The following is a 27,040-nucleotide window of genomic DNA, read 5'->3' as shown; positions in this document are numbered from 1 at the left end:
ACATTTTTCTCCTGATGGTGCAAAAAGCTGTGCATGATCTTATATGCTGCAAACATGTAAATAAATATTAAAGCTTTTCCTCATTTAAACTGCATTTGGAATATCCTTAGCCATTAGTTAAAATGACAGAAGAATACAGCTACCTGAAGCCTTTGTAAAGAATCTCTCTTTAACAGGCTTTTAAAGACTGCAAGCTAGAGCATCTAAAAAGCACATCCCTGAATAATTTAAGGCTCCTGGCATCTACATTGAAAGAGCTCTTTTGCTAAACCTGGAGAGAAAAAAAAAAAAAAAAAAAAGAGAGAGAGAGAAAGAGGGAGAAAGAATAAAGGTCTTGAAAGATCAGCAACAAAGTCGCTGCTAAAAAGTATTATTCCTATCTTAAAGTTTAATCAGACATGGAGGAGCAGGGATTTTACAGCCAGCCCTTCCCATTTACTGTCAACAGATGTGGTCTAACATTAACACTTACCCCTTGGCAGTGTTAAGTTAAGACTGTGATGGCCAGGGAAATGATACAGGCACAAAAGGAAAGAGCAGGAAGGACACCGGTCAAGAACACGAAGCACAGCACAAATCTTCATGAGCATAAATTCAATAATAAATAGTGAAAGCAAGATTTTATCCAGAATTTTAAATAGTAACCAATGTTTTAGGGCAGAAGAAGAAGGAGGAAAAAAAAAAAAAAAAAAAAAAAAAAGAACTCTAGAAGAACAGACCAATGTAAATACAAATTATTTTAAAATAGAATAGCAAAACATGATTATGCTATTAAGACAACAGGCAATCTGGTTTGGTGCAGGGTAATCCCCGTTTATAACCAATAGCACCAAGGTCAAATTACAAATCAGTGCACTGTTGACAATACTAAGTTTTCTCTGCCAACTACATCCTTTAGAAATCAGCAAATCCTACCTACTTCCTCCATCCAAAACCATCCAAACAATAGGAGCAAGCAATCTTCACCTCAACAGCTATTAACTTCGAGCAAACTGAAAAATTTATTCATTTTTACTCCCAGATTGGAAAGTCCTTGCTGTTCTATGGTATCTGAAAACCTTGCCACTGATTACAGCCAGTTCAAGATCTGGCTCCTCCTCAGTATATGAAAATGGACTGGCAACAATAGGAAACCTTATCTGAGGAAGTTAACACAGGTTATCCTTCTTGACATGTAAATAGAGACTTTATAAGGCCAGAAAAACAGCTTAACTAAGAATTCAGAAAAAAAGTATCCCGTAGTCGTTAAAAAAATATATCAAAAAGCTGTTTTTCTTGGAGAAACAGTCTTTGCATTTTTGCTTTATGCCACTTTTCACATAATTGCTGGAAGAAGAGACATTTGTAGGTAACTTAAAACATAGCAAACAGATCAGCTGCTGCATGAAGTACAGAAACAGATTCAAGAGAGGGGCAAAACCATCCTGCTTAGTACAGAATGATTCCTTGCTCTTTTTTTGTGGAATTTGTATATCTTTAAAGAATAGACATGAAAGAGTAAGAAAATTACACTATTTAATATGCAATTTCCATAATTTTTCCTGCGTAATTGCAAGATGAAAACATCTTGTGATGCATTTTTCTCACACAGAACTTAAAAAGTTCAGTTGCTGCAGAAAGCAGAAGGTTAAGAGAAACTAAATGGTGATTTGTTTTTCAAATTTCAGCAGAACAGACTGGTTGTTATCTACTCTTCATTCTTCTCACTCTGAGCTAAACTAAAAAACTGTTCTTTGTGGTATGTATTCAAGGTTAAAAAAAAGAAGTATAATAAAAAAGTAATGCAAGATGGACAAGACAGAGTTTTGGACACTGAAAAAAAAAAAAAAAAAGGTTTATAAGTGTAGACATGTCTAAGATTTCTCTGGGAGGAAGGACCTTTTCCCAAAAGGCACACTGGAATAACAAAATAAATTCAACTTTAAAGAGGCAAAATGAAGTTTAAAGCATTAAGGGGAAGCTTAACTAGCTAGATCCTTAGTTGTTAGGATATATATAATTCCAGCAACGTCAATAATATGACATGAAGTTATGCTAACTGTTGATCTCACTCATAGTATCTAGAGCCCACACCTAACTATAAATACATATATTATGTTTGCTTTTTAAAAACTGATTGAAGCTTAATAGCAACTCATAATTGAAATATTCATGGTCCCAAGTTAGCTTTGAAGTTAAATCCCTAAGTGGATAAAGTGGACTGTATATCTAATCTAAACTAAATGTTTCCCTTAGTTACTAATACAAATGCAGTTTCACTAGTTCAAATCATTATTACAGAAAAGAAATGAAAAACCCATGGCACTTTAAGGGGCATTTAATCCTGCTCAGTGCCAGGACACAGCACATGTTCTTGGCAGTATCACCTATTCTGCTGCCTTCCACATCTTTGCTTCCAGATTTGACTACCCTGATTCTAACTAGGCAAGTTTTTAACCAGAGTTTCCCAGAACTGCCACTGTTACATCGTTTCCTACAATTTCTTTCCAATGTTTCAAGTTTCAATTTAAGACCTACCTCAGTTTTAAAGCCCATTTTTCAAGGAATTAAACTAGAAGTAAAATATAACTAAGATTATACCTGAGTTGTAGCTGTTTCAGAGGAGCACCTACTTTTCTTTACATATTCTGCAAATCACATTAACCCATCTCCTTTATCTGTACATGGCACCATAAATGAGCTTTTTTCAGAAAATTTAAATGAGGCCGGAGAAGAAAAGTGCACCAAAAATGTATGGTTCGCTTGCATCTGGACCAGAAAATGACTACGACCTTCAATGGTTTAATACTTGTGTCCTTCACCATTTAGGGCCTAAATGAGTGTATCAGTACTGAACCTACATAGGTTCACTTTTTGCAATGAAAACTTACCCATCCTCTCCCGAAAGAGAAAGAGAGGGAGAAAGAGAGGGAGAAAGAGAAAGAAAAGCCAAGTGCTTCTGCCAGATTCTTGCCAGTAACAGGGTTAACGCTGCTCAGACTTACAGATTATATATAGTAAGTAATTATAATACAGTTTGAAGGCAGGTTTGGATCCTAGAGAAAACAGTCACAACCGCGGCACTTTTGCAACAGTAATTTCCCCATGGCTTTGGTTATGTTCATCTCCATTCCTGTTTTGCAGAGCCCACAGCTACATACATTATATACAAGTGTATGTCTGAAACTCCGTAACCTTTGCCAGAGTAACTCTCCAGGAAGCTCTCCTGACCTTTACTTAAGATAAAGAAAGCAACTGAAATGAAGAAATAAATGTTCCTTTGATAATACTGTGTAAGCTGTGGCTAAGGAACTTTTAAATACAACAGCATTAATGAAATAGCTATATTAGGAGAATTTCTTTATCACCAAAAGCAGTGACAAGCTTCAATGGGGCTTTTCATTCACAGTTCACAAATTGTTTTCCAAGAATCATTGACTTGTTGTGTAACAATAATTGTGGGCTAATAGAAGCCCTAACTGTACTTTGTACTCTTACACAAAGGACGTATGCATACATGACTACATTTGGACATAGCTCCATATGTGGGATAAAGTATTTAATTTTCAATGTATAGAACAGTTTTAGCTTTCATATTATATTAAAAAAAAAAAAAAAATCTGGGAAGGCTGAGGTGGGAAAAAAAAATAATATTACAAAGGGTAACTCTAAAAGTGACCGTGCTTGCTGGTCGGTATATATAGAGGAACTTGTAGGGAAAAACAAAAACTAGGTATACTATCAGCACTCCAGGGAAGACTTTTTTTTTTTTTCTTTTTCTGCATGAAATGCTGTCACATATGCTCCATATATTGTTAAAACTGTTTCTAAATAACTGGAAAAATCCTCTACAAGACCTATACCAAAACTTAACAATTCTGAACTTGTTTTTTAGGGGTTAAAGACTATTGTAATGCATTTTTTTCTGATCTCTCAAACTTTAATCCCAACATATCAGTACATGACTGTCTTTAACAGCTATCTGGTTTAGTGAACTGCAGTAATTCACTCTGATAGGATAAATTATTTAAGTTATTTAGCAAAACGGAAAAGCTACCATGCGCTCTGCTGCAATCAGCAGACACTGTTTAGAAGAGACCTGATGATGGAGAGAAGACTTGCCGTGAGGAAGAAAGATGCGTGAAGAAGCTGCAAGAAGTCTGTGACTTGGTCACACAGCATCTCTCATGCCGTATCTTTGAAATGCCCTTGAAACCACCTAAAACCACAGACCAGCACGTACAGTATTCTGCTTACCAGAATAGTAGCAGTTTAGCAGGTATGGGCAAGATTTGAGGGACACAGGTTAACAAAATAACTCTGGGGACATGTTAGTAAAATAGCAAACAACAGAAAGCATCCAACTTAATACAACTCCTGCTTTTTTCCTTTACTTCAAAGCAAAACTGTGTTTTGAGTAACAAAATGCCACATGCTAGAATTACTTAAAAATGCTCCAGCAGTGTCTGTACTTGATTATGTGCAGGCGTTTATGTATTGGTACACAAAACCTATCAAGCAGCCCAATTTCTGCCCGGTATAGTTGTTTCCTACGTCCCTAACATCTGACTTGGGCCAAAATCCACCTCCTCATATCCTAGGGACAGAGAAAGCCCCTCTGCCTCTACGCAGGACTTTTCCCTTGCTTCCCTGCGGTTGGAAATGACACTTGCTCGCCCCCTCTAAAGGTTATACCTTCAGACCAAAGAGCCATTATTGGCTCTTTCTTGATAATCGCCGCTTGCTTTATCTATTCCTTGCACTGATGTCACTGCCCAGCAAAAAGCACCATCACATGATTACAGATGACACAATAAATAACAAATACAAAGAGCCAAATATAAATATACAAGTACGAAAGCGATGATTCATACTATACTTACAACTTTCAGCCTGATAGTCTGGCACAAACTGCTCGTCATTGTCAGGTACCTGAGCTGAAGAAAGGAAAACAAAAACAAACAAAAAAAACAACAAACAAACAAACAGAAAAAAAAAAGGAAAGAATTAAAAGAAGCCATTAAAGCATAAATAAAGACTCTTGTGCTTAATTTGAAGCGCTGCCAAGGTTAAAACTAGGGTTTTCATTTCTGTCACTGTTGGGCATGAAAATCAGGCAAAGCGGACAAACGCTGGGATGAAGCCGTGTGGTGCAGCGGCAGCCCTGAACAGCTCCGGCACAGAGCGATTGGGGCAGGAGGATGTGAAGGCTGCTCCTGGCACCCGCCCTGCCTCACCGTCCGCACCAGGGTCTGCACCTGCCATACCACTGCTGAAAACCAGCAGTGCTCATTTGCAAAACATTTACACAGGAAGTCTGAGTAACACCAAATCTTAGCGCTTAACACCTATGCATCTTTAACCCCAAGCCACCGCATCTTCGGCATACTTAAAAACAATTCCAGTTTTTCATGGCAGTCAGCCAACACAGTAGGGTTCTTTTTGTTATTATTTTAAATACTCAAAAACAACTATTTCACCAGACCACAGAATTTTGCTGGTTCAACAACATTTCAGACATAAAAATATATACATATATATGTTTATTTATTTAAACAAGAATCATTATTAACATACATTCATCTTCTGCAAGATCATCTTTGCTTTTAAACTTTCATCAGAAATGTGAGCTACAAAATACAATCCCGGTCTGCTGATAACGTAATTTTGCTTCTGTGGTACCACAGTTCCTTTTCACTGTGTACCTAGGACATTAGCCATACTGTCTTGAAAACTCATTTGAACCATTTAAGCTGAAATACTACTGTACGTATGTTACAGGTGAGTACATTTGAATACCAGCAGAACATTACTCTAAGAAACGGCATCCTCAGAGCATGACTGGTTCTGGCTACATCCTACGGGAGATTCATCTTACCGTGTCTGAACTTTGTCATCTTTTGCTCAACACATGCCAACTACAATCATCACAGCAAAGCTTCATAAAGTATGTTTGAAAATATTTTAATTTACACGGTTCTTGTCTAAAGACAAGCAAATAATTCATATGATCTTAATTAAAAGTTAGCATCTGCCATGATCCAGTTACCCAACAAAATTCAAGAGGTAAATACTGGTTATATAATCATTTATTGAAACAGTGACTACCAAAACATGAAATACAGTAAATGATAAAATATAGTTTTAATGCCCTTCAGAACACTTTCTAGTTTAAGACACATATCTTTTCTCTCATATATGTACAATTGATACTAGTTTTAGCAGAATATATTTGAATTAAAAATATAGATTTAATTATAATTACTCACAATTCTATTGAATGTGCACTACAGTACTCTTCGTGGACCAGATCTCCACTCCTTACTCAGGAAATATTTCTAATGACTTATCTGGAAGATTTTTTCCTGGGTAAAGAGCTTAGAATCAGGCTCATCATACCAAAACATTATTTGCTCTCGTTTTTAAAACAAATGTTCTAGTGTCTTAACTGCAGAAAATACCTCTTAAGAACAAATGACCTTGGGAACTCTGCAAACACGGATTTTAAAGGAAGTGAGCGTAAGGTACATGAAGGGTAATTAACATTACTCTGAAAAAAAAACATAACTATTGTTGGTTTTTTGGGTTTTTGTTTTGTTTTGTTTTTGTTTTTTTGTTTTTTTCTCAAAAACATTACAGAGACTTAGAAGCCAGTGTCTCTGAGGATGTTAGCTCCTCAAAGTTTGAATCTGTATAAAACATGCATTTTACCAAACCAAATACTCCCAGTACTTTCGATGTTTTAATTTTTTTGATGTTTTAAATTTCTCTTTCCTCCAGAGAAACCACAGGACTCCTATCAGAAATGAACTCAGGTATACAACATGAGTCCATATATTAACACTCTGTAATTTCTGACATTTGATGTAATTTGCTACATTCAAATGTTAGGCATTTTCCTAATAAAAATGCCAACTATTTGACTGCCACTGAAGAATCCAATCATGAAAACAAGGTTTTCTACTTTAAAATCAATTACTATGTTTTTTATACATTCCTGATTGTTTTTGAAAGGTTTGTACTCTAAACATTCGGAGTTTAAAGCAATTCTATCAAGTAATTTCTTGTTTACAGAAGACACATCCCACACATTGTTCCTAAGCCAGCTATCATTTTCGAATGCAGCAAGGAGGTTAGTATGACTCTAATGTTTTTTTATGCACATATGAGCATATATATATGTTAATTGGTGAAGCTGGGATATTTGAAAAAGGCTAAAGAAAGCAAAACAAAAAATCCCTCCTGTTGAAATCAGAAGGCTACATTTAGTGATTATAGAACTAGAACAGCAATCTCATATAAGTTTCTAGATCATATTCTGTGCGTCGGGCTGCTTCACCGGCGCTTTATTCTGGCTTTAGCAGTTTAACGTGACTTACTTCAAGTAAATCTGGAACTTAGTATGTTAGTAAATGAAGTCTGTTTTTTCCCAGTGAAAGAGTAAGAAAAAATAAAATACATCTGGTTGAATCTTCACACAAAACCAGTTTACTACTTATGCCAGAGACACTTTTTGGCATTACCCCTGATTTGCTCTGGAGTAAACAAGAAAAATACACTTCGTTCATGGGTCTCCAAATTTTATGAAGACATATATAATAGAAATCAAGGTACATCAGTACTGTAGAAACAGGTGGAGACTGTGCTGTCAAAATGTATTTTAAACACAATACTGACATAGCCTTAAAAGCCTCCGTAGGACAAGGAATACAGCAAGCTAGGAAGTGTTTAAAACCCTGCCAAATATAAACAAAACAAAGAATAACATCCAAAATGTTCAACCCAGGAACATACTTTTCCTACTGGAATCTATTTTTAATAGCATCAGTACCTTACAAATAAGCACACAAGCTTATAAAAAGAAATTAAAAGGACCCACTAACTGTTGATGAGAAAGTAAATTGTTCCTTATTTAATCTGTTTTTTGTTTGTTTGTTTGTTTAAACTAGCAGAATTGCAACTTACACATGATTATATTGCATAAATGCAAGCGACCATCAACCCAATACATAGCCTTTTTCCGACAGCGTCTTGCTGTGAGAAGGCAAATGGTTTGGATACATCATCCCATTACTCAAAGGGAAGAGTGCTTTTATACCTTGAGTTTGGATAACTACAGGCAGCCTTTGCAGCAAATTAAAAGGACAGGTAAAGACACTTTAACCTGAATGTCTGAAAGGAAAACATAACTTGCAGCGTTGCAACAGTCTGCACATTTACAGACGTATGTCATTCATTTCCTCTTTTCTTTTATTCATAAATATTGCAATTCAGCAAGGCTGCCATAAAATCTTCATTGGTCTTCTGTTAACATACTCAATACAGGACTAATGCATAAATCACAAAACTTTTGTTTTTTTGTTTTTTGGTTTTTTTTTCTACTTTGCCTTTCAGAGGAAAATTGAAAAAGATACCTGAAATAATCATCTAACTGAGTGAGACTATTTCCCTGAGCTACTTAATTATGGGGGTTTGAGAAGGGAAGTATATACCAAAAGGCTAATAAAAGGTTTTGAAGGATATTAAGCACGTGGCTTTTACTGCTAATAGCAGAAGCAGCTACATCAGTTCATTCTGCATTCATAGCCATCAAGTCTCAGACTCCTGAAGTAGACAATATCTGCAGCACAAACTATCCAGCTCTGTCTAGGTTATTACCAAAAGTTTTCTTTTTCCTCTGATTATAGCTATACCATCTCAAGACGATTTGGGAAGTGCACAAAAATGTTAATGATGATCTCAAGGACATTATCAGTTTAGATTTTACAGTTTCACTACCTACTCAGTTAAAAACAGTTTGTCAAAAGCAAACATTTACAGCACAAAAATGCATAATACTTGTTTGTAGTTTTCAGAGTTTTAAAAACCTTCAAAAAGCTGAACTGACAGCACATTTTACAAGGGGAAAGCAATTCAAAAAAAAGGAAAAAAAAAAGTTTTAACCCAGAGCCTGTTAGCTTGCTTTCCCTGAAAGTAAACAAAAATAAAAAGTCTCTATTAACAAGCATCCAGGACAAGAGGAGTTAATATTTAATTAAAACCAGCTCTATCCACTGTAACAATGACCTGGAGCCAAACAAGGCAGAAGATGTATGAGTCATTCTTTCTGCCAGTGAATGAGACAGCTGATCTCCGAAGCAATTCCTCAAGACAAGCAGTCAGAACTGGAGTTCTGCCTCCATTCACAAAAACACAGTCCAGCATGAACCATGTGGCCCCAACCACAAGCTTTTCATGTCACACCCTTCCAGAAAGCTACAGCAAAGTAAACTTGAACTTTAGGCATAAACATACTGATTTCACTGCTTTGTCTCAAGATGTAGCGCAGACCTGCTGAGGAACGTATTTAATAAATGAAAAGTTAAGCAAGCTATAAAGGGCTTAAATTTAACTCTTCCTTCTCCCAATTACAAACTGCTTCCAAAAGCAAAACTACACTCCAGGGAAAGGTGTTCCTGTTAAAAAACAGCAACTTTCCAGAAAAACAAGGAGCTGCAAACCTCCTTGCTTCACTTAAAACTTTATTTTGGGTATCATGACACTTCCTCTGGTGCTGTGTTCTCTGACCTCAAGCTACACTTTTAGAGCCAAGAGACATTTGTTTTAAAATATCAGTGATTTATTCAAAGTGCCAAAAGAAATTGAAATTGACAGGAAATTATACATGGCCAGTACTGTTTTGGCTGGAGCTAAAATAAGACTTCAGGCCTCAGAAGTAATGAGTCTATTGAGTTTTCTTTGATTCATTGTCAGTTCTGAATATCTGAAAGATTGTATAAATTTTAAGTATTCCTGAAAGAGCTGGAGGGGGGGCGAGGGGGTAGGAAGTTGATTTTTTTGTTGCTTTTTTTTTTTTTGGCTTTTTTTTTCTCCAGAGGAACAACTGTTTCTAACAAAGGAACATTCAGAAGGCAACACAGTGACAAATTTCAAGATGGTTAAAAAAAATTATTTCCCATAAGTACTGGATTTGCTGTCAAAACAACACCAAGCCCTTTTTACATAAGTGAGATGCTCTGACTAATAAACTTAAATGCAGTTCAAAACTAGCTCCAGATCTCAAAATTCTTTCTTATGTGAATAATCCCTAGGAATATGAAGATGGGTTTGCAGAATCTGCTCTTCATTTGGTGCTATACTAAAAATGAGAAAAAAAATAGCTTAGAAGGAACACTTGCATTTAACATTTTGCTACATCCCTCACGGTTCGCAAAGCCCATTATGCCTTTGAAAATTATTATTTTGAATAAAAAGAATTTACTTTTCCAGCAAACAAGGAAAACATTAAAAAGTTTATTATTATACAAACTTTCAAACTTGTAGATTTCTGGTGGTTTTATTTGTTCTGGATTTCTTTTTAAAAGAAAACACACACACCCTTCCCATTTTGCCTAATCTAACTTTTCTCCCTTTTTTTTTTTTGCACAAATACTTAAGATCAAGAGTTATGAGTATTTAAAAACTGAATCTGTCAGACTACTAGAATCCAAAAAAAAAAAAGCTATTCTTTTCACTGTTTTTTACTGTATGCCCAGAGCTCGGCTATGAAGGTATTAAGGCATCCTTTCTCAACAATTTTTGCTCCTAGGAAAACATGGATAGCTGCTGAATACGGCTACATAGCATTTGCCTTACACTGGCTCAATTTTACAACTTTTTGGCAGGAGAAAACTAGTTAGTCAGAGTAAGCTGCTACACATTTTCAGTGATTTAAATGAAACCACTTTAACTAGAGACATAATTGAAGACCTCTTTAAGAACTAGAAACTAGTCATTTTCATACCTCCTTATCCTCCTCTAGTTTATTCCTTAAGGAATAAACTAGAAGTCAACATAAGATTAGGCAACACTGGTGCATCCTTTACCAAAAGAAAGGCAGAAACTAGAAGGCAGAAACTTATCTCCTAAAGTTCACCTCAAATGTGGGTATTAATTATTTATATTAACTATAAAAATAAGTTATTTTCAGATACCAAAAACCATTTTTTAGATCCTGGTAGCCGGTAGAAGCCATCCACTTAATTTAGCTAAACTATGGTAGAGGCATGAACCCATTACCTGTAGCTATTATTTCGAACATCTTACTGTTCGTTTAAGTCTTTTGTATTTTCTCAAGTCACCCAAAGAACATAATATTTTATTTTTTCAGTTTATTACCAGCTGTACAGCAGATTATCTACCACTCTAAGAAGCAGATCCAGTCCATAAATTAACTATTTGTCTTCGCTTGGGATGCTTTTAACATATCTTTGACAGAGTGTAAGAGGAATCTGTATCTGAAAGAGTAATTTTTAATAAAAAATCTGTTTCTTGGTTAATCTATTATTCTCCCAAACCCAAATGCTTTCACCACACAAAGGAGGCTCTCACTCACTAAGAATTTGTTTTCTCTCTTCTTTTTGTTATGGAATAAAAACAGCTACCATGATGAGATAACATTAGATTAATATTTGAACCAATTTTTTCAAGTCACTGAAGGAATCGCTATCTGCCAAAACCAATCTAATTCCAAATATACGGAATCAATAAATTCATTTTATAATTTTATCATGACAAAATGTTGCCATCAAGTTATTTAAATATAAAACTAAAGATAATATCTGAATATTTGCCTTGGATAGCAAGAAGTAATTTTAACTATTTCCTTTCAAGTTTGAAGGCTGAAGCAATTATTAAAGGCTTCCCACTTTCAATTTCTGGCCTCAGGAAACAGTTATAATCTATATTCTGTCCTGCATAACAAGTGACAAGAGTTATTTAGACCAAGTTTTACATCAAAATAATTTAATTCTTTCTTGTACATTTAATGCTACACAGAGTAAAAAGCAAAACTCATTTCCATAAAAATCTACTGTGCAGCTAGCAGAACACATTTGTAAGTTTTCTGCAAGTAGCATTTACCTTGTTAATTATGGAGTAATAAAATATTAAAGAGATTACTAAATTGTTTACATTTTTTATTAATTCTTTTATATGTATGAACCTTCACCATTTTCAGTGGAAAAGAACACATTTCTTTTGTGTTTTTTTGTTTGCTACCAACTTTTCACAGGTGACGTTAAGTGTAAATGATCTCCAGGCTAAAATATGTGATGTAGTATGGATAGCTTTAGGAAAAATAAAACAAGAGCAAAACAAAAAAATCAGCAAGCATTCTTTGCATGTAATAAAATGCAACTCACTTTCTTCTCCTAACTAATAAGTAGATTTTTGACCTGGTTACTCCCCACTGGGGATCTGAACTCGTGGGAGAAACCTGGTCAGCTGCCACTGCTTTTCTTAAAAAGGGTCAAGATGTTTTAAAATTTCATGGTCATTTCCCTGGCTCCAGAGCATTATGAAAAGAAATATGTAAACATTACTGATGCTGCCAAATTGGCAGACTTCTAGCCTATGAAGGTCCAGAAGAACATAAATGGACACATCTAGCAATGGGTAAACAAGTCTGATTTCAAAATCTGTTTCCTGGCTAAGCTCATCCATGTAGACATTTGAGCAGAGCCACAATATCCTCAAGCACTAGCATGTTATAAAGACTACCAAAAGTAGTTGGTTGGGTGTTGTGTTTTTGTTTTTTTTGGTTGTTTTAATAAAATTTTGTGCTCAATTTAATAAAACAGTATTTGATTTTCTCATCTCGACTCTTCTAGTTTCAGCTTAGCCTTTAGAAAAGCTATGCAAGGTTTGTGTTTTATGGAACAGCTAAAAACATGGCATGGCCTTAAACTTACAGATGAAGTATTTCTGGAACACCGAAAAATCTGTAATATTTTGTTTTAATATGTTGCCAAAAAAATATTATTATAACATACAGCAGCTTAATGCTGCTATATGAAAACACAACTTTTTCCTATTTTTTAAAATTATTTTTGAATACTTACCAGATGATGCTATCTGCATTTACAAAGGCTTTTCCACCTAGCTGACATAGGACTAGACACCTTTCTCTCTCAAATCCTGTCTAAATTTATGAAGTGAAGTAGGCACAACTAAAGGGAAAAGAATGCTTTGAAACAATTCATTCTAGACAAAAATAAGCATTTCCCCATTTGCCATTACAGTAATTTATGTACCTGTAGAAATTATTAAATCCATTTTATATTCCATATTATTTTTCAAACTTACATTATCTTCACATGCATTATGAATCTTCCTGCATTTTTCTGACTTATGATCAAAGATATCAAATCATTTTCAGTAACAAAAACATCTATGCCAGTGAAAATTCAAAGTAAAAGTTCTCCTCTCCATCTAAAAATAGTATCTTTCTAATAGTATTTTAACATACTTCTGGCTAGTTAAAATGAATGAGCTGATGCAAAATAGAGATCCTTAGTAAAACTACCACAGAGAAACAGTTACAATTATATCTGATCATTATACTACAAAAAAGAACTAAACAAACAAACAAACAAAAAACTATCTTGTTGCAGGACATTCTGTTTCCAACGACCAGGAAAGAATCATATTAATTCATAAAAATACAACCTCACTTCCATTAATTTAAAAAGGACTTTTTGATTACACAAAAAATAACTACATGCTAAAAATAATGCTAGGAGAATAATTATGTCAGCAGAATAAACAGTACCCCACAACTTATTCGTAGGTTAAGAACTTGACTAACTACATATAAAGCTGTTAAAAAAAATCAGTATGTAGCCAAGTAGTCACCAGCAATATTTCCCTCTTTCTATGAAAACCAGCAGCAAGCAGCTCACCCCAACATCTCTCCCTTCCCACAGAAGCTGAATATCTATTCTATAAACAATTGTGCATAGTCCAGTCCCTAATAAAAAATAAACATATGTGAATACCCACATTCATTTAAATCAGGACAAATTTGGAAAAATTATGTTAGCATGCATCAAAATCAGATTTATTTCAGAAGTTTACATTAAAATTTAAACCAGCAATATTAAGAACAGACAATGTATAAAAATCTTTGTGCTTGAAATAAACAGTACAGTAAATATAAAGGGAAAAATATCAGAAAGCATTGCTGAATAGAAAAAAACACTTCAACAAGCAGAAAGCTCCTCTGCATTTTGTTAAAGTTATCTTACAGCAGCAGCTCATCTTTTTGTTACTGGTAAATGAATCTCTCAATAGCTACTCTAAATTCAGATTTCTAAATTATTGTTTTTAATCCTTCTCTCTTCAGCAGAATGCGCTCTGAAAGATTATTCAAAATACTTAAAAGCACAAACAGGTGTAAAAAAGACCGATGTCAGTTCTCTAATCATCCAATACACAATCTCACAACTACAAATAGGAAGAAAAAATAGCATGCAAAATATTTTAAGCTTTCAGTAAAAAAAATAAAATAAAGAATTAGTACTTTTAAAGTATTCCATACACACCTAATGTTCTGTGTTGTGAACAAGGTGGAAAGAAGACACTTGCACTTAAATCTTGAAGCATCCCGTCCCGATGAACCCAGAGAAACTAATTTCTGCCATCAGAAAAGTACTCCACCAGAACACCAAATAATTATATGTGCTGCTCTAAAGGAAACAGCAAGCCCAGTTCTGGCTGTATGTAGTCTCTCGAGGTACAATAATATAAACCTGATCAATTGCAATTAAAATCTGAACAGAGGCTTAGAACTTGAAGTCTTGGTGCATTAGTTCTTGCCAAAAGCAGATGTGATTGTGAGCTGGAAGCAATTTCTCCTGGTAATTTGTGATGACACTGGGTAGAGCAGCCCCAGAGTCCCCAAAGACAAACTCATCAGAGGCTCTAATGTATGCATGACACATGAGGTGGCTCTTTTAGAGCTCAATTAATTGGGCTGAACATTAAGACAGCAAGTTCAGGACTTTTTTTTTTTTTTCTTTCCCTCCAGAGTTGTTTTTCCTCTTTTTACAAGCAGTTTTTTCCCTTACCTTCTGCAAGCCATGTCTCCTGTAATTGGCTCAGATCTTGAAAGAGTTCTGCGAAAAGATGAACACAGGGATAAAAGATTCACACCTTTAATCTCTTCATAAGATTAAAATATATTCAAAAATACATTTTTTTCCCCTGAAGAACATGTGAATTCTATTTTGGCAATCAAACATATAGACAAATTAGATATTTTCTGGTTGCAGTTAATGATTTTTCTACACCTGTATAACAAGTACTTACTGTATTATTTTATTGGCTCTTGAAATAATAACCAGAATATTCATCAAGTTCTACAAAATAACAGGCTTATTCAGCAACACAGAGAAAAGTTAAAACTGCTGGTATTTGTAATACAGGTGAACTATTTCTCCTTATAAATCCCAGGCCTCCTCCTGCAATATCTGCCTCTCTTGGAATTTAATGCAAGCTGTGCCTGAGCAAAGACTGAATATTTTTATTAGCAGGGTCATAATGATCATATAAAAATTTTGAAGCAACGACCTGAGGTGCTGCAACAGCAAACAGAAATGGAAAACCTTTTGTACTTCCCCTCATGTTTTACCATATATGACAGGAGAATCGCCACTATTTCCTTTATACTGTACTTACTGTACTTCTTTAAAGTGAAACCACTTTCTCCATGGACTGAGTTCTGCAGCAGCATAACCTTTTTTCAGTTCACTGAAATCAGTTGGTTATAATGGGTGCATATCAGAGCAGCATTCTGATTATTTGCAAAGCTCAGAAACTCAGTTACGAAAACTCTGTTTATGGACTGCTAAGTAGGATATTTGAACTGACGAATGGTTTATTTTTAATTTACTGTATTTTGCGAATGACTTCCTCTTTTATGAATGCTGACATATAGCTATTTACATACACTTAAATGACAGAAGCTATTCATTTATTTTGTGGACTGATACCTCATGTTCGTTTTGGGAAATCATTTCGCTGACAAGCAGAAAGTGGTTTTCTTTTGCACTTGCCCTAGAATAAACTTTTGCAATATGCAAATAATTAAGGTTTTAAAAGCATATCATGGTGTCCTCATCCTGATAAGATGGATGTAGGACTAAGATTTAGGCCCCTATATACTCTCCTGTATGTCTTTCATAATTTCATAATAGGTTAAAACTGACCTTTTAACCTAGAGAAATGTTAACTAGACTGCAGATCTCAAGCACCGGTTATGCGAGCAGCTACTGATGGGACTAAGTCACAAACCTCTGGCTCTCATCTTCCATTCTAGGCTTCCTTAACTACATTTTCCAGGGCTTTTAACCCTATCAGTGTTATGCTGGCACTGGAACAGTAACAGAAACAACAGGAGTTTGACTACTGGCTCTACAGAAAAGCTAGAGTGGTCTCCACACCAGCATTCCCACTCCTGCAACCACCAGTGAACACGCAACAGCAAAAAAGATGTTAGAAGCCTAGAGGAAATATGGAAAGCCCTGAATCTCATGAGGCCTAAAGGTGAAAGAGCCAGATGAACTGTCTCTGTGACTTGTGTCAGACGCTGCAAAGGCTTGGCCTCAGTGCATGCCATCCATGTGCCACATGTGCAGTGATACCTAGATGCAACTGGGTAAGTCAAGGAAAAGAATATCAACTTTATCAGTTTTTGCCTTTGCCAGTTTGCTTTGCAACAGTAAATGAAATTTTCTTGTCTTGTTTATTCAGATTGATCTAGATAAATATACCTCAAAAATAAATTAAAAAAACAGCTCTCAGAAAGCTTCTCTGCATTAGTAAGTAAGAGGGAGGAGGGGAGAGTAGAACAAGCCCTCACCTTCTGAATCATGAGCCAGGTCTCTGTTAATGAATTTTCTTTTCCTGACATTTGTCGGTCTCTCATTACAGTTTCTCCCACGCGGATTCTATAAACAGGAAAGATCAGTTACTTTAGAAATCTGAGTTGTGTTTTGTTGTTGTTGTTGTTGTTGTTTTCTTTTTCTTTTTTTTTCCATTTAATTAAGAATACTCAAAGCCAGCATGAATTCTTTACGTTTTCAAACAGGGAAATGATCGTCTTACAGCCTCCAGCTTCTAGCAGAAGATACTGAGTACGTAACATCTTCCAAAAGATTCCTGTGTCTAAATGCAACACATTTCTAGCTATCCATGTAGACAACTATTTGTGCAGATACATATGTAATGTGTTCGAGTAGCAACACAATACCAACCATGTATTTTTAGCATCTAAAGCACACAAACCTACACAATAGCACATAGATCCTCTCTGCATACGCTACGCAGGAGAATCCAAATATAAGATGCTAATTGATAGCTTTGTTTCCCTCCTGTGTTACTTATAAAATTGTTTTCAAAGTCCTGAAAGCAAAGGAAAAATAAAACGTTAAGGTTTGCCTCAACTTCATTCTTCTGAGTGTTGCAGGCAAATGCAGCCAGAAACTTTGAATGCAGCTGCTGCTCTTGCCTCTCTGATCCTCTAAGCGTGTGCATGATTTTTTAATCATCCCAAAACTGTCTTTAAAAGAACACGATGCTTTATTGAAATAACTAAGAAGATAAGCCCATCTTGTAGGCAAAGCTCCCAAATGAAGAGTCGCCCCTACAGCAGTAACAAAGCAGATACTCTGTCTGCAAAACTCCCCCACAGAAATAAGTCGGAGTCAAGTTTATAAACACCAACTTTGAAGTGATCACTCACATTGGTGACCATGTAAGGCACTTGCTGGTCATAAAATCCATCCATCCTGCGGTTCTTCCACAAGTCTTAGCCCAGTGTTTTATTTATTGGGCATTGGATCTGGAGATTTCCTCGGGATCTGGCCTCCAGTCAGCCTAGAGGGGAATACAAGATGGCTTTTAGGTTTAAAAAAAAAAAAAAAATCATGAATGAACTGCTCGAATTTGCATAGCTAATTAACCTCAAAGAGTCCCATTCATAAAAACAACCCTCCCTTCTCTGCCTTCACCTGGGTTCCGCACTTCTGCCAGGAAAACAGGGCGCGAAAGCCCCGGGAGGCAGGAGCGGAAAGGCAGGCGAGAGGCAGGGGCTGCTCACGCTCCCCCCGGAGCCCCAGGCGAGCCGTGCGAGTGGCAGCCCCGGCTCGCAAACGTGGGCTCGGCTCGAAATGGCGATCGGCGCCGCGCACCTCACGGCAGCGCCCGCCGGCCGCCGCCACGCACACCCCCACACATGCACCCCCACGCACCCGCACCCACGCACACACACACACACACCCCCACACGCACCCCCGGCCACCTTCTCCCCCACGATCGCTTTCTCGCCACCCTCCAGCACCGCGCGATCCTCAGAGGCGCCGGGCAAAGTTGCGGGGAAGACCCACCTGAAGGCCACGCGCGGCGGTCGGCTGCGAAAAAATTCCCTCCAAATTTAATAAAAACATTAATTATCCCCCGGCACTTCCCCCTCGGAAGCGGCGAGCGCCACTGACAGAGCTCAATCCCGTGGTTTTTCCTCTCCTCCTCCTCCAGGGGCCCCCGAGCCGCGCCGGCGGATCCCCGCCGCCCATTGGTTCCCCGCGCCCCCCGCCGGATCGCCGGATCGCCGCCCGCCGCCCGGCCCCGGCCCCGGCCCCGGCCCCGAGGGCGAACCTCAGCCCTGCCCTCGGCTTCTCCGCCGGGGGGCTCGGAAATCACAGCTCGGATGCGCCTCCGTGCCACCACACCGATCCCGGGATCCTGCTGCGGCCGCGCCACGGCCGCCACAGCCCCCAGGTGGCAAGGCAAGCCCCGGTCTCACCCCCCCACCTCAGCCCCCACCCCTCCAAAAAATAAAATAAAATAAAGTTTAGCCTCCCTGGCTCCAGAAAGGCAAGAAAACACCCTCCCCCGCCACACTCTGCCCCGCTTTTTCTGATGGCACAGCAGTCCCACCAAACTTCGAGGAGCCCAGAGGTGAGGACGAGGTGAACACAGCAAGAGGCTCACGGCACTTCAGAGGCTTTGCACCGCTCTGTCACGACCCCGTGGCATCCCAGGGTTGTTTTATTATTATTATCATTATTATTGTTATTGTTATTATTATTATTATCAGTAGTACTATTAGTATTATTGTTCTTGTTGTTGTTACTGTTCTTGTTGTTGTTACTGTTATTATATTTTAGCTGAATCATAGAAAGCAATTGTTACTTCTCCTAGGATGACACAATTTCTAGGTTTTGTGGACAGAATTTGGCTGCATTGAGGCACCAGAGTGAGTGAGTGTGTTTTTTGGTACAGTAGTGCCAGGATTGGAAAAGCTCAGGATTTCTGATGGCTTCTCAAAGTGAGTTTCTTTCTCTGCATAGAGTGGCTGTTGGAAGGCTGTGTCTGAATACACTTGCATTTTCTGAACTGCCAAAATTCAACAAAGCAGGTTGTGTGGTTTCATACAGCAGCCATACCTATGCTTTGAGCACAGGTTTGCAGGTATTGCAGCAATCGGGGGGCATAGTTAGGACTCCTGACAAGGGCTTGCTGTGAGATGCAAAGTTTCAGATTTTTAAGATCTGATGCAGTTTCACAACCAACAGACAGATCCCCGAGTGACCAGGTCCAACTTTGCTCTCAGCCATTTCCGAGTTTGTTTTTTGTTTTTGTTTTTGTTTTTTTTTGTTTGTTTTTTTTTTTTTTGTTGTTGTTGTTTGTTTTTTACAGCTAAGTTTGTAAAGGCAACTAAAGAAATCTCCTTTTGTTCAGATTGCCCACATTGGTATTAGCAAAATTTGGTTTACTTCTTCTAGATTAATTTGTATTGAAAAGTGACAGTTGTTTCTCTGTATTCTGAAGTATATTACTTTCCTCTGCAACTTTTTCCCCTCTCTGCTCTGTTCTGATCTCACTATTCATACTCACTTGCTACTGGTCCTGTCCAGACAACAAAGACTGAAGACCCATGTTGCCACCACATCCTCCTTCCCGTACTGCATTTTCAGGAAAAATCTCCACAACCTGCTGTTGGCTTTCTGTATTCTTGCTGCTGCCATTTCCCCACATGCATGCGAGCACACCTGGAATTACAGGAGGGTACTTGATTATATTCTAAACCTTGTATAAACAGATAATAATTCAATTGTGTTCTTGGCCAAATCTCTAAGTTGCTGCTCCTGTACATCACTTCTGAGGTGTGTAATAAAGAAATAAAAATCTACAGGTATAAGAACAGTTTCCTGGATAATGATTCCATCATTCTCTTAGTTACACCCATGCCCAAACTAGAGCAGCTGCTGAGTCAGGGGAATATGATGGGCTTGGAAGACAGTGGGCTCTGGCTACAGATCTGTCCCCAGGGGGCACCTGGCATTAACCCACAGACCAGCCAGGTTAGCTGCCTTTGGCAGAGCTGATGAAGCTCTCTGGTTGTCTGTCCTATCCTGTCTGAGCCACTCATCAATCAGCTCCCGAAACACAAGACTGTCTAGTCTAAATCCAAATCAGTGATGGATCGCCTTCTCTCTAAACAGTACACTAAAGATTGTTGGTGTGTATGTTCCCCAGATGAAGTTTCTGAGGGACCTCAGACCCATCAGGTGTTTGTCACTGCCTGTGGATTTAGCTCAGCTCGATCCCATCCTGTGCTTCCCTGCACCGCGGCCTGCACATCACTGGTGGTTTACAGAGCTGGAAGAGGCTGACACCCTGCAATGGCCAAACTCTCTGTGCTCTTGGTTGGGCTGTAACTCCAAGAGTTACATGAGCATTACAGGTACCCTGGCAGGAGACATGCTGTTGTGCTTGCTGCTCCTCACATCACACGCCTCTGCCTTTCCTCTTCATCATCTCTGGCCCTTTCACACATGCTGAGGAGAAAAAGAAGAGTAAAGCTATTTTGAAGCCCTCTTTATCCTCCTCTCTGTTCATCCACTGTGCTGAGTGGTACTCAGAGGAACTTCATTAACTATTAAGAGGTAGATGCTTACAGGAAAAAAATAAAATAAAAAAAAATAACTAGTGGTAACCCACTCCAAGGTCCTTGTGCAGAAATGCAGCCTTGTACCATCACCAGTCATACGTACATTATATGTAAACTGGTACAGCCACAGTAGTCAGTAATTATTTGGTAATGTTGTAATTTTGCATTTTCGTCAGAAATCTTGAAATTTTGCTTCATTTTCATGATAAATAAAACTTTTCTGTTTTAACTACTATTTCCAGAAAACAAACAAACAAAAAACAGAAAACAAACAAAAAAACAACCACTGAACAGTTTTGATCAAGTTGAATATATTCTACACAAATGTGAATTTATTTTAAATATATTTTTAAACTAATTCAGATTTTCTAATGTCAATGGTTTAGAAATAAAATATTTGTTTTCTTTTAGAAACAGAGTTGTTAAATTACAATATAAACCTTCACTGTTGTATTGAAAACAATATATTATTTCCATTTTATAATGGCAATGTATACTTCAAACACGTATCTTAATGAGGACAATGAAATATATATTTCTTGCTCAATATGAAACAAATCATTATTTTAACATAAAAAAAAAAATAAAAGTAAATCCAGACAGGCAGAGTAAAGTGAATAAACCTTGTTTTAAACCTTGTTTTTTTCCTGGAAAATGTAAGAAGAGTTTAACCACATTTTCAAATAAAGAAATAAATTATCATAATCCAGTGTGATGAAAACTAAATTCAATTAAAAACAAAACAAAACAAAACAGCTGAACTGATAGCAAAACAGAGAATTACACTAATAAATGCTTTACGTTGAAAAACATTAGCCACTTAAGCACCTTCAGAAAGTGCCTCAAAAAAAGGATAATCACAAGTAGCAAGGTAAGTTTTAAAATAACGTTAAATTAAAACAGAAAAATCTCTCTCTCTTCCCCCCTCCCCCCCCCCCCCCAACTGTTTAGCTTAACCATTCCTTTCAGGCATTTTCCCAGAAAAAGTGATGTATTTATGAACTTGCTGTTAAAAAAAAAAGGGGGGGGGGATGCCATCCATCCAAACAACTGTTGAACAGCAACATTTAAAGCATAGTCTGTAGCAGACTCAATAAAATAACAACTAAATGTGTGACTGACTACAGCAAAACTATGAAAAGCTAATGAGATTTCTCTCTGACAAATTAACCCTTGACCACCTACTGATGATGAATCTTTCAGCATGTTAGCAGTGGTTATTTTATCATAATGCTACTGGAACACAACAAAGTAGTACATAATAACAAAATTAAGAAAGCAAACAAACAAATAAACAAAAAAGATAAATGAGAATGGCAGATATTTGCCCAACAGCGTGGCTTTTCAGAAAGCCTCTGATTCAAATACAGCATCCAGGACCAAAACTTAAACTAGGAAAAAAAAAAAAAGTACTAATAAGAAGGAAACACACGATGATTATATCCATATGGTAAAACCATCAGATGTGGAAATAATAATGTATACAAACAAGTGTCTTCAAAGAAAGAAGGAAGAAAGACAAAAAAATAATCTCAGTTAGTTTTTAACATATGGGTTAATAACACATTGCATACATCATTGTAGTTTAGTATTATCAATGCACAAACCTGGAGGCCTTCCTAAGTAACTGCATGTAAATGCCTGTTTACCTGCTAATGCAGTGCAAGGTAATTTTCAAGTAAACATTTATGTGCAAGAAACTTATGGTAGTTAAGAAAACTAAAATTAAGATATGACATAAATCGTGCAAGAAACCAAATGCCCCCACCTTTTTATTTATTTATTTTTACTACTGGTGAAAATTGAACCCAGTTTAATAATATTTTCAGCTTTCATCATAATTAAGACTTAAAGCTATAAAAGCTTTATTGAGGAGAAAGCCTGGCAACTCTTGTTGACTGAGCACTGTTGCAGAGCACTGAGGAGCGAAGTAAACTTACTGTGGTTCTGGCTCCACCAGTACTCTGCTGGATAATCCCTGAAGGGGCAGACCCTGGCATTTCACTGTTTTTTTGTTCCTATGAAGAGAGACAATGATTCTTCCTTCATTTGAGAATTATTGTTGAAAATAACAGAAAACCTATTCCTAGTCCAGGTTCTGACTGCACCTAGCACCTTGGATTGTCTAGGTCTTTCTGACTTGGTGGAGGGCAAAAGTCATGCTACACATACAAAGTAACTTCAACAACATTTGCTACATAAAAGAAGTGGGTCATCCAGACCTCTGAATTGATGCTCAGGAAAGAACACTCAGCTGTGCATATCATCACAACCAAAGCAGTAAGCAATCCTCTGCCACAAAATAACAGACAACAAGTTAAATGACAGTTTGATCAACTTGTATAAATCATTACTCTCTAGTCTCAACAATATTCATTTCCTGACTGATCGAGCAAACCAAAATAAAATAAAAAAGATACTAGCCTCAGACTTAACATAACAATATATGAGTCACTAAGAACAGACCAAGTAAAAACATACAAAGTAAACTGCAGTGGGTTCTTGCAGGGTCAGTGAAGTTCCTAGCTTGCTGTCATTGCAATTACACTCACAAAATGGCCAGCTATGATTAAGTGATAATGAAGTAGCCTAAAAGTCATTTGGATATCAGGCAAGTCAAAGAATTTGTGCAAAAACCCTAATCTCACAGATGGCTTTAATCTACATGTCCTCCCTTATGAATACCAAGAGAGAATCATGCAAACACTTCAGAATCCCTCACATATTTTATGTGAGATTTCTGTCTCATTATGTCCCATGTTCATGTGGCCTGTACAAAACCTCAAATCTCCTAATGCAGTTATAGTCTAAGACAAACATGGAAGAAATATAAGGAAGAGAAAAGCTTATCAATTGTGTTTACTAACTTTGCTGGAAAATCTGTTGTTTAGAAGTTGTTCAGTATACATCATGTGATTTTGGTCATGATTTCAGCCTTCTTGACAACCTGAAATCCTAAAGACAGAAAGATGATATGAAGTGCCCTTTCAGAATTGTAGATCACTATTGGACACACTCAGAATTTGAGCTCAAATAACATCAAGAGATCTGCAGGATCTGCAATGCCATTTATTACACACATACACAAAATAAATAAATAAAGAAAGAAAGAACCCAAACTTTTGAACCCAAAGAAGGACTTGTGAGCTTTAAGTTTATCTGCACTTTTTTTTTTTTTTAGTAATTGCATCAACAGAGCTAGCAAAAAACACTCCCTCTCTCTACAAATGTTCATTCATGAATTTTGGCAGTTACAGCAATGGTCAGAACTACTACTATTAGCAGGCAATGTCTATATTGATCATTGATCAATGATATTAATCATTGGCATATGTTATACCTATATTGGCATTGTTATACCTATACTATTCTTATATTAACTATCTGTGACTCTCTCTCCTCTTTATACCCTAGTCTCCCCAGTTGGATGAGTACAAGTGAAATCACATAAACACCTATAACCATTAACACCTATAACCTAACCTTCTGCCTTTGCATGCCTACCAACCTTAAACACATGTGCTTGACTACAACATCTCAGTATTCCAAAAGAAATGATACTGGTGTCAAAGAAAAGACAAAATCTAAGCGCAATTCCAGGTACATTATATAACAAGACAATAAAAAGCAGATATGGATTAGTTATAGAAAGAAAAAAATTAAAAGACACTGAATACTATACCTTAATGCTTTCCTAAATAGGAAGCAAATCTTGTCTTAATAACAGAAACAAACAATAAAGACCTGAGTAAACCATGACATTAGCTGAAGAACATATTTGTTTTAAATGCTGTTTCAGACAAACCTTTCCCCAATATCTGTTTCGTTGGGAAGCTGCTTTGCTGGCAAGAGTTGTAGATGTGTAGTGCCATTTTTGTTCAGGTGATGAATTAGTTTTTTGTCTCATTTTGCAGTAGGGCATATGTGTTTGTTATGGAGTAGCTAATGTGGGAGAAAAGCACTATAACTTCTGTAAGGATAATCAGATCATATACATTAAGTTCTCAGTTTTGCCGTATTGAATATGTTCTGTAATTTGCACTTGCCAAGAATGCCAACCTTGCAGTAGGGCTTTGTCATGTCTGTGAAGATGCTGAATAAAGATGCCCATCTCTGCCCCAGAGAGTGTACACGTATGTATGTTCTTTCATGAAGCAAATGAGAACGTGCCCTCCCTCTTCTTCCAAAACTGGTATCCTTGAGAGACAGAGGTAATAAAATATGTAGTAGAAAGGTATGGTTACTAGTTGTGCCAGACAGAGACATCTTAATCATAGGTTTAAGAAGCCTTGGAAAGAACACAATGTAAGAGGTTCCTACATTTTCTATGTGAACTTCTCCCATACGAAGCAGCAATAAAGTAGAAAACACAACACTGCAGGCTTTCAATACTGTTTGAATGGCTATTACAGCTATTTGACTAGAGTAAACAATATCAGTGTTAGGGTGAACTGCATTGTCAAGGGCCAAAGGCAGAGTGCTTCTATGAAAGATGTTTGAGGAAAGCATAGAAGCCGCAGGAACAAGAGGAGGATGGCAATACAGACAAGGAGCAAGTGCTTGATAGCACTACAAGATGTGTGCAGGCAGAGATGGCAAAAGAAAAAAAAAAAAAAAGAAAAGACATTCAGAGGTATAGAAATTGCAAGCTAATGTTTTCTTGCAAGCAAGGTTTAGATTGAGGCATAAACAACAGTTTTACCCATACGATAGAAGTATGATATGATTAGTAAATGTCTCATTGAAAAGGAATTCAAGATGGGAAGAAATCACCTAAAAATGGAACCAAAAATTGTACATACAGAGAGGAGTAGGATGTAGAGGCAGGCAAGAGTCCCTCACAATGAGTTGTGCAAAACTTCACAGAAATAATAAATGTCACAAAGACATATCAACACAGTAACACTTGAACCCTCAGAATTAAGGCATGGAACATTTAAAAGCAGGAAGTAATCTTTTTGTTCAGTGAATTTAATATGCTTAAAAACTTTCATTTGCACCTCCTGAAATCTGTTAGCAAGATATGGAAGCATAATTACCCCTGTTTTTCTAAAAAGGAAAGTGAAGCTCTTGCGAGTATATCAAGGATCAATGAGAAGGACAGATGTTGCATGCTGGGAGAATTTTAGTCATATTCAAGGACTTCATTGCTTCTCTGACCTAGAGCAATTGGGTCACCAAACTCAGCTCTGATTTCAGAAGCTTTTTCCACATAGAGTGCACAAGGTTACCATCATTTGGAACTTTGCAATTCATTAGTTTTCAGTATTTGAAAAAGAGGGGAGAAGGGAAGATGTAACTTTATCTTCGAATGTTAGGAACTTTATTTATTTATTTATTTATTTTAACTCTCCTATTTTAATAAGGCATTATTTTATTTAAGTTACTGGTTCATATTGGATTCTATTTTGTAATATTTTTTTTTCATTGATTTGAAATTATATTTTAAATTATCCTGCATTCAAACAAACAAACAAACAAAAAAATGAACTAGGATGCAGGAGTTGGAATTGAAGTTTCATTATGTGATGAGGGCAAATATGGTCTAGCCCCACTTGCTACTGCTGGTGTTACAGCTATGGATAACTTCACTATAGAGAAGTAAATAGGTGGAGATGACTGCAGCTTAAAGGAACCTGCCCAGAAAAGGAGCATTTTTTTCTGTGAAACATCTTGTTATGGTTCCACACAAAAGTGGTATAGGCTTTTCAGGTCTGCAAAACCATAGAGGAATTCACCTGTGGCTTTTCTTTATTTTATGAAAGAAAATAAATGGTTTTATAACTAAAAAGGTACACCTTCTGAGAACCATCTGCTACCTTAATGAGCAAATAACCTGCGTGGTCCACAAAGAGCGAGAAGGCTTCCTGTAGCATAGTGATATTTCATAGTCTTACTTTTCTTTCTAAAACATTGCAGACTGGAGTTTACTCTACTGTAAACATGAAAAGCCTTTTTACATAAAGACTCATAAGCCATTCTGCTACAGCCATTTTCCTGTGTGTATTATTCTGTTAATTTTTATCATTACAAAAAAAAACAACAACAACAAAAAACTGGTGAATCCAAAATCTGTAAAATCTTCTGTTCTGTTTCAGAGAAGGACAAGGTAGAGGTTTTAACAAATTTTCCACTAATTTAATTTACTCTTTACTGTAGCTTTTGATTTTGTTTCTGTATTTCATATCTTGGCATAGTGTTAAATTGTGTGGTACCTGCTCTATATGTGTGTTTGGAAACAGCAAAGACCAAGGCTCACAAAATGTAGTATTGTGAAAAAGATCCACA

General features: G+C 36.9%; 1 protein-coding gene across 4 annotated transcripts in view; it reads right to left on the bottom strand.

Annotated features, from left to right (window-relative positions):
- ETV1 (ETS variant transcription factor 1) overlaps positions 1–18,553 on the bottom strand; it is a 66,847-nt gene extending 48,294 nt beyond the window's left edge. Inside the window, exons 1-5 of one of the 4 annotated variants that reach the window (XM_072033609.1) lie at positions 18,454–18,553; positions 17,543–17,676; positions 16,661–16,748; positions 14,868–14,915; positions 4,863–4,916 (exon numbers count right to left, since the gene is read on the bottom strand). In XM_072033609.1, coding sequence (XP_071889710.1) covers positions 4,863–4,916; positions 14,868–14,915; positions 16,661–16,748; positions 17,543–17,587 — 235 coding nt within the window. In that variant the 5' untranslated portion in view covers positions 17,588–17,676; positions 18,454–18,553. Of the gene's footprint in view, positions 1–4,862; positions 4,917–14,867; positions 14,916–16,660; positions 16,749–17,542; positions 17,677–17,810; positions 17,943–18,185; positions 18,377–18,453 lie in introns of those variants that run through there. The other 3 variants (XM_072033607.1, XM_072033608.1, XM_072033610.1) reach the window with 3 other exon arrangements.
- Between the last annotated feature and the right edge of the window lie 8,487 nt (positions 18,554–27,040).

The sequence above is a fragment of the Anas platyrhynchos genome, chromosome 2 (assembly GCF_047663525.1).
Source record: "Anas platyrhynchos isolate ZD024472 breed Pekin duck chromosome 2, IASCAAS_PekinDuck_T2T, whole genome shotgun sequence".
Taxonomy (NCBI): Eukaryota; Metazoa; Chordata; class Aves; order Anseriformes; family Anatidae; genus Anas; species Anas platyrhynchos.
Note: the sequence above shows the minus strand (reverse complement) of the source record. Positions and strands in the feature narration are given on the sequence as shown.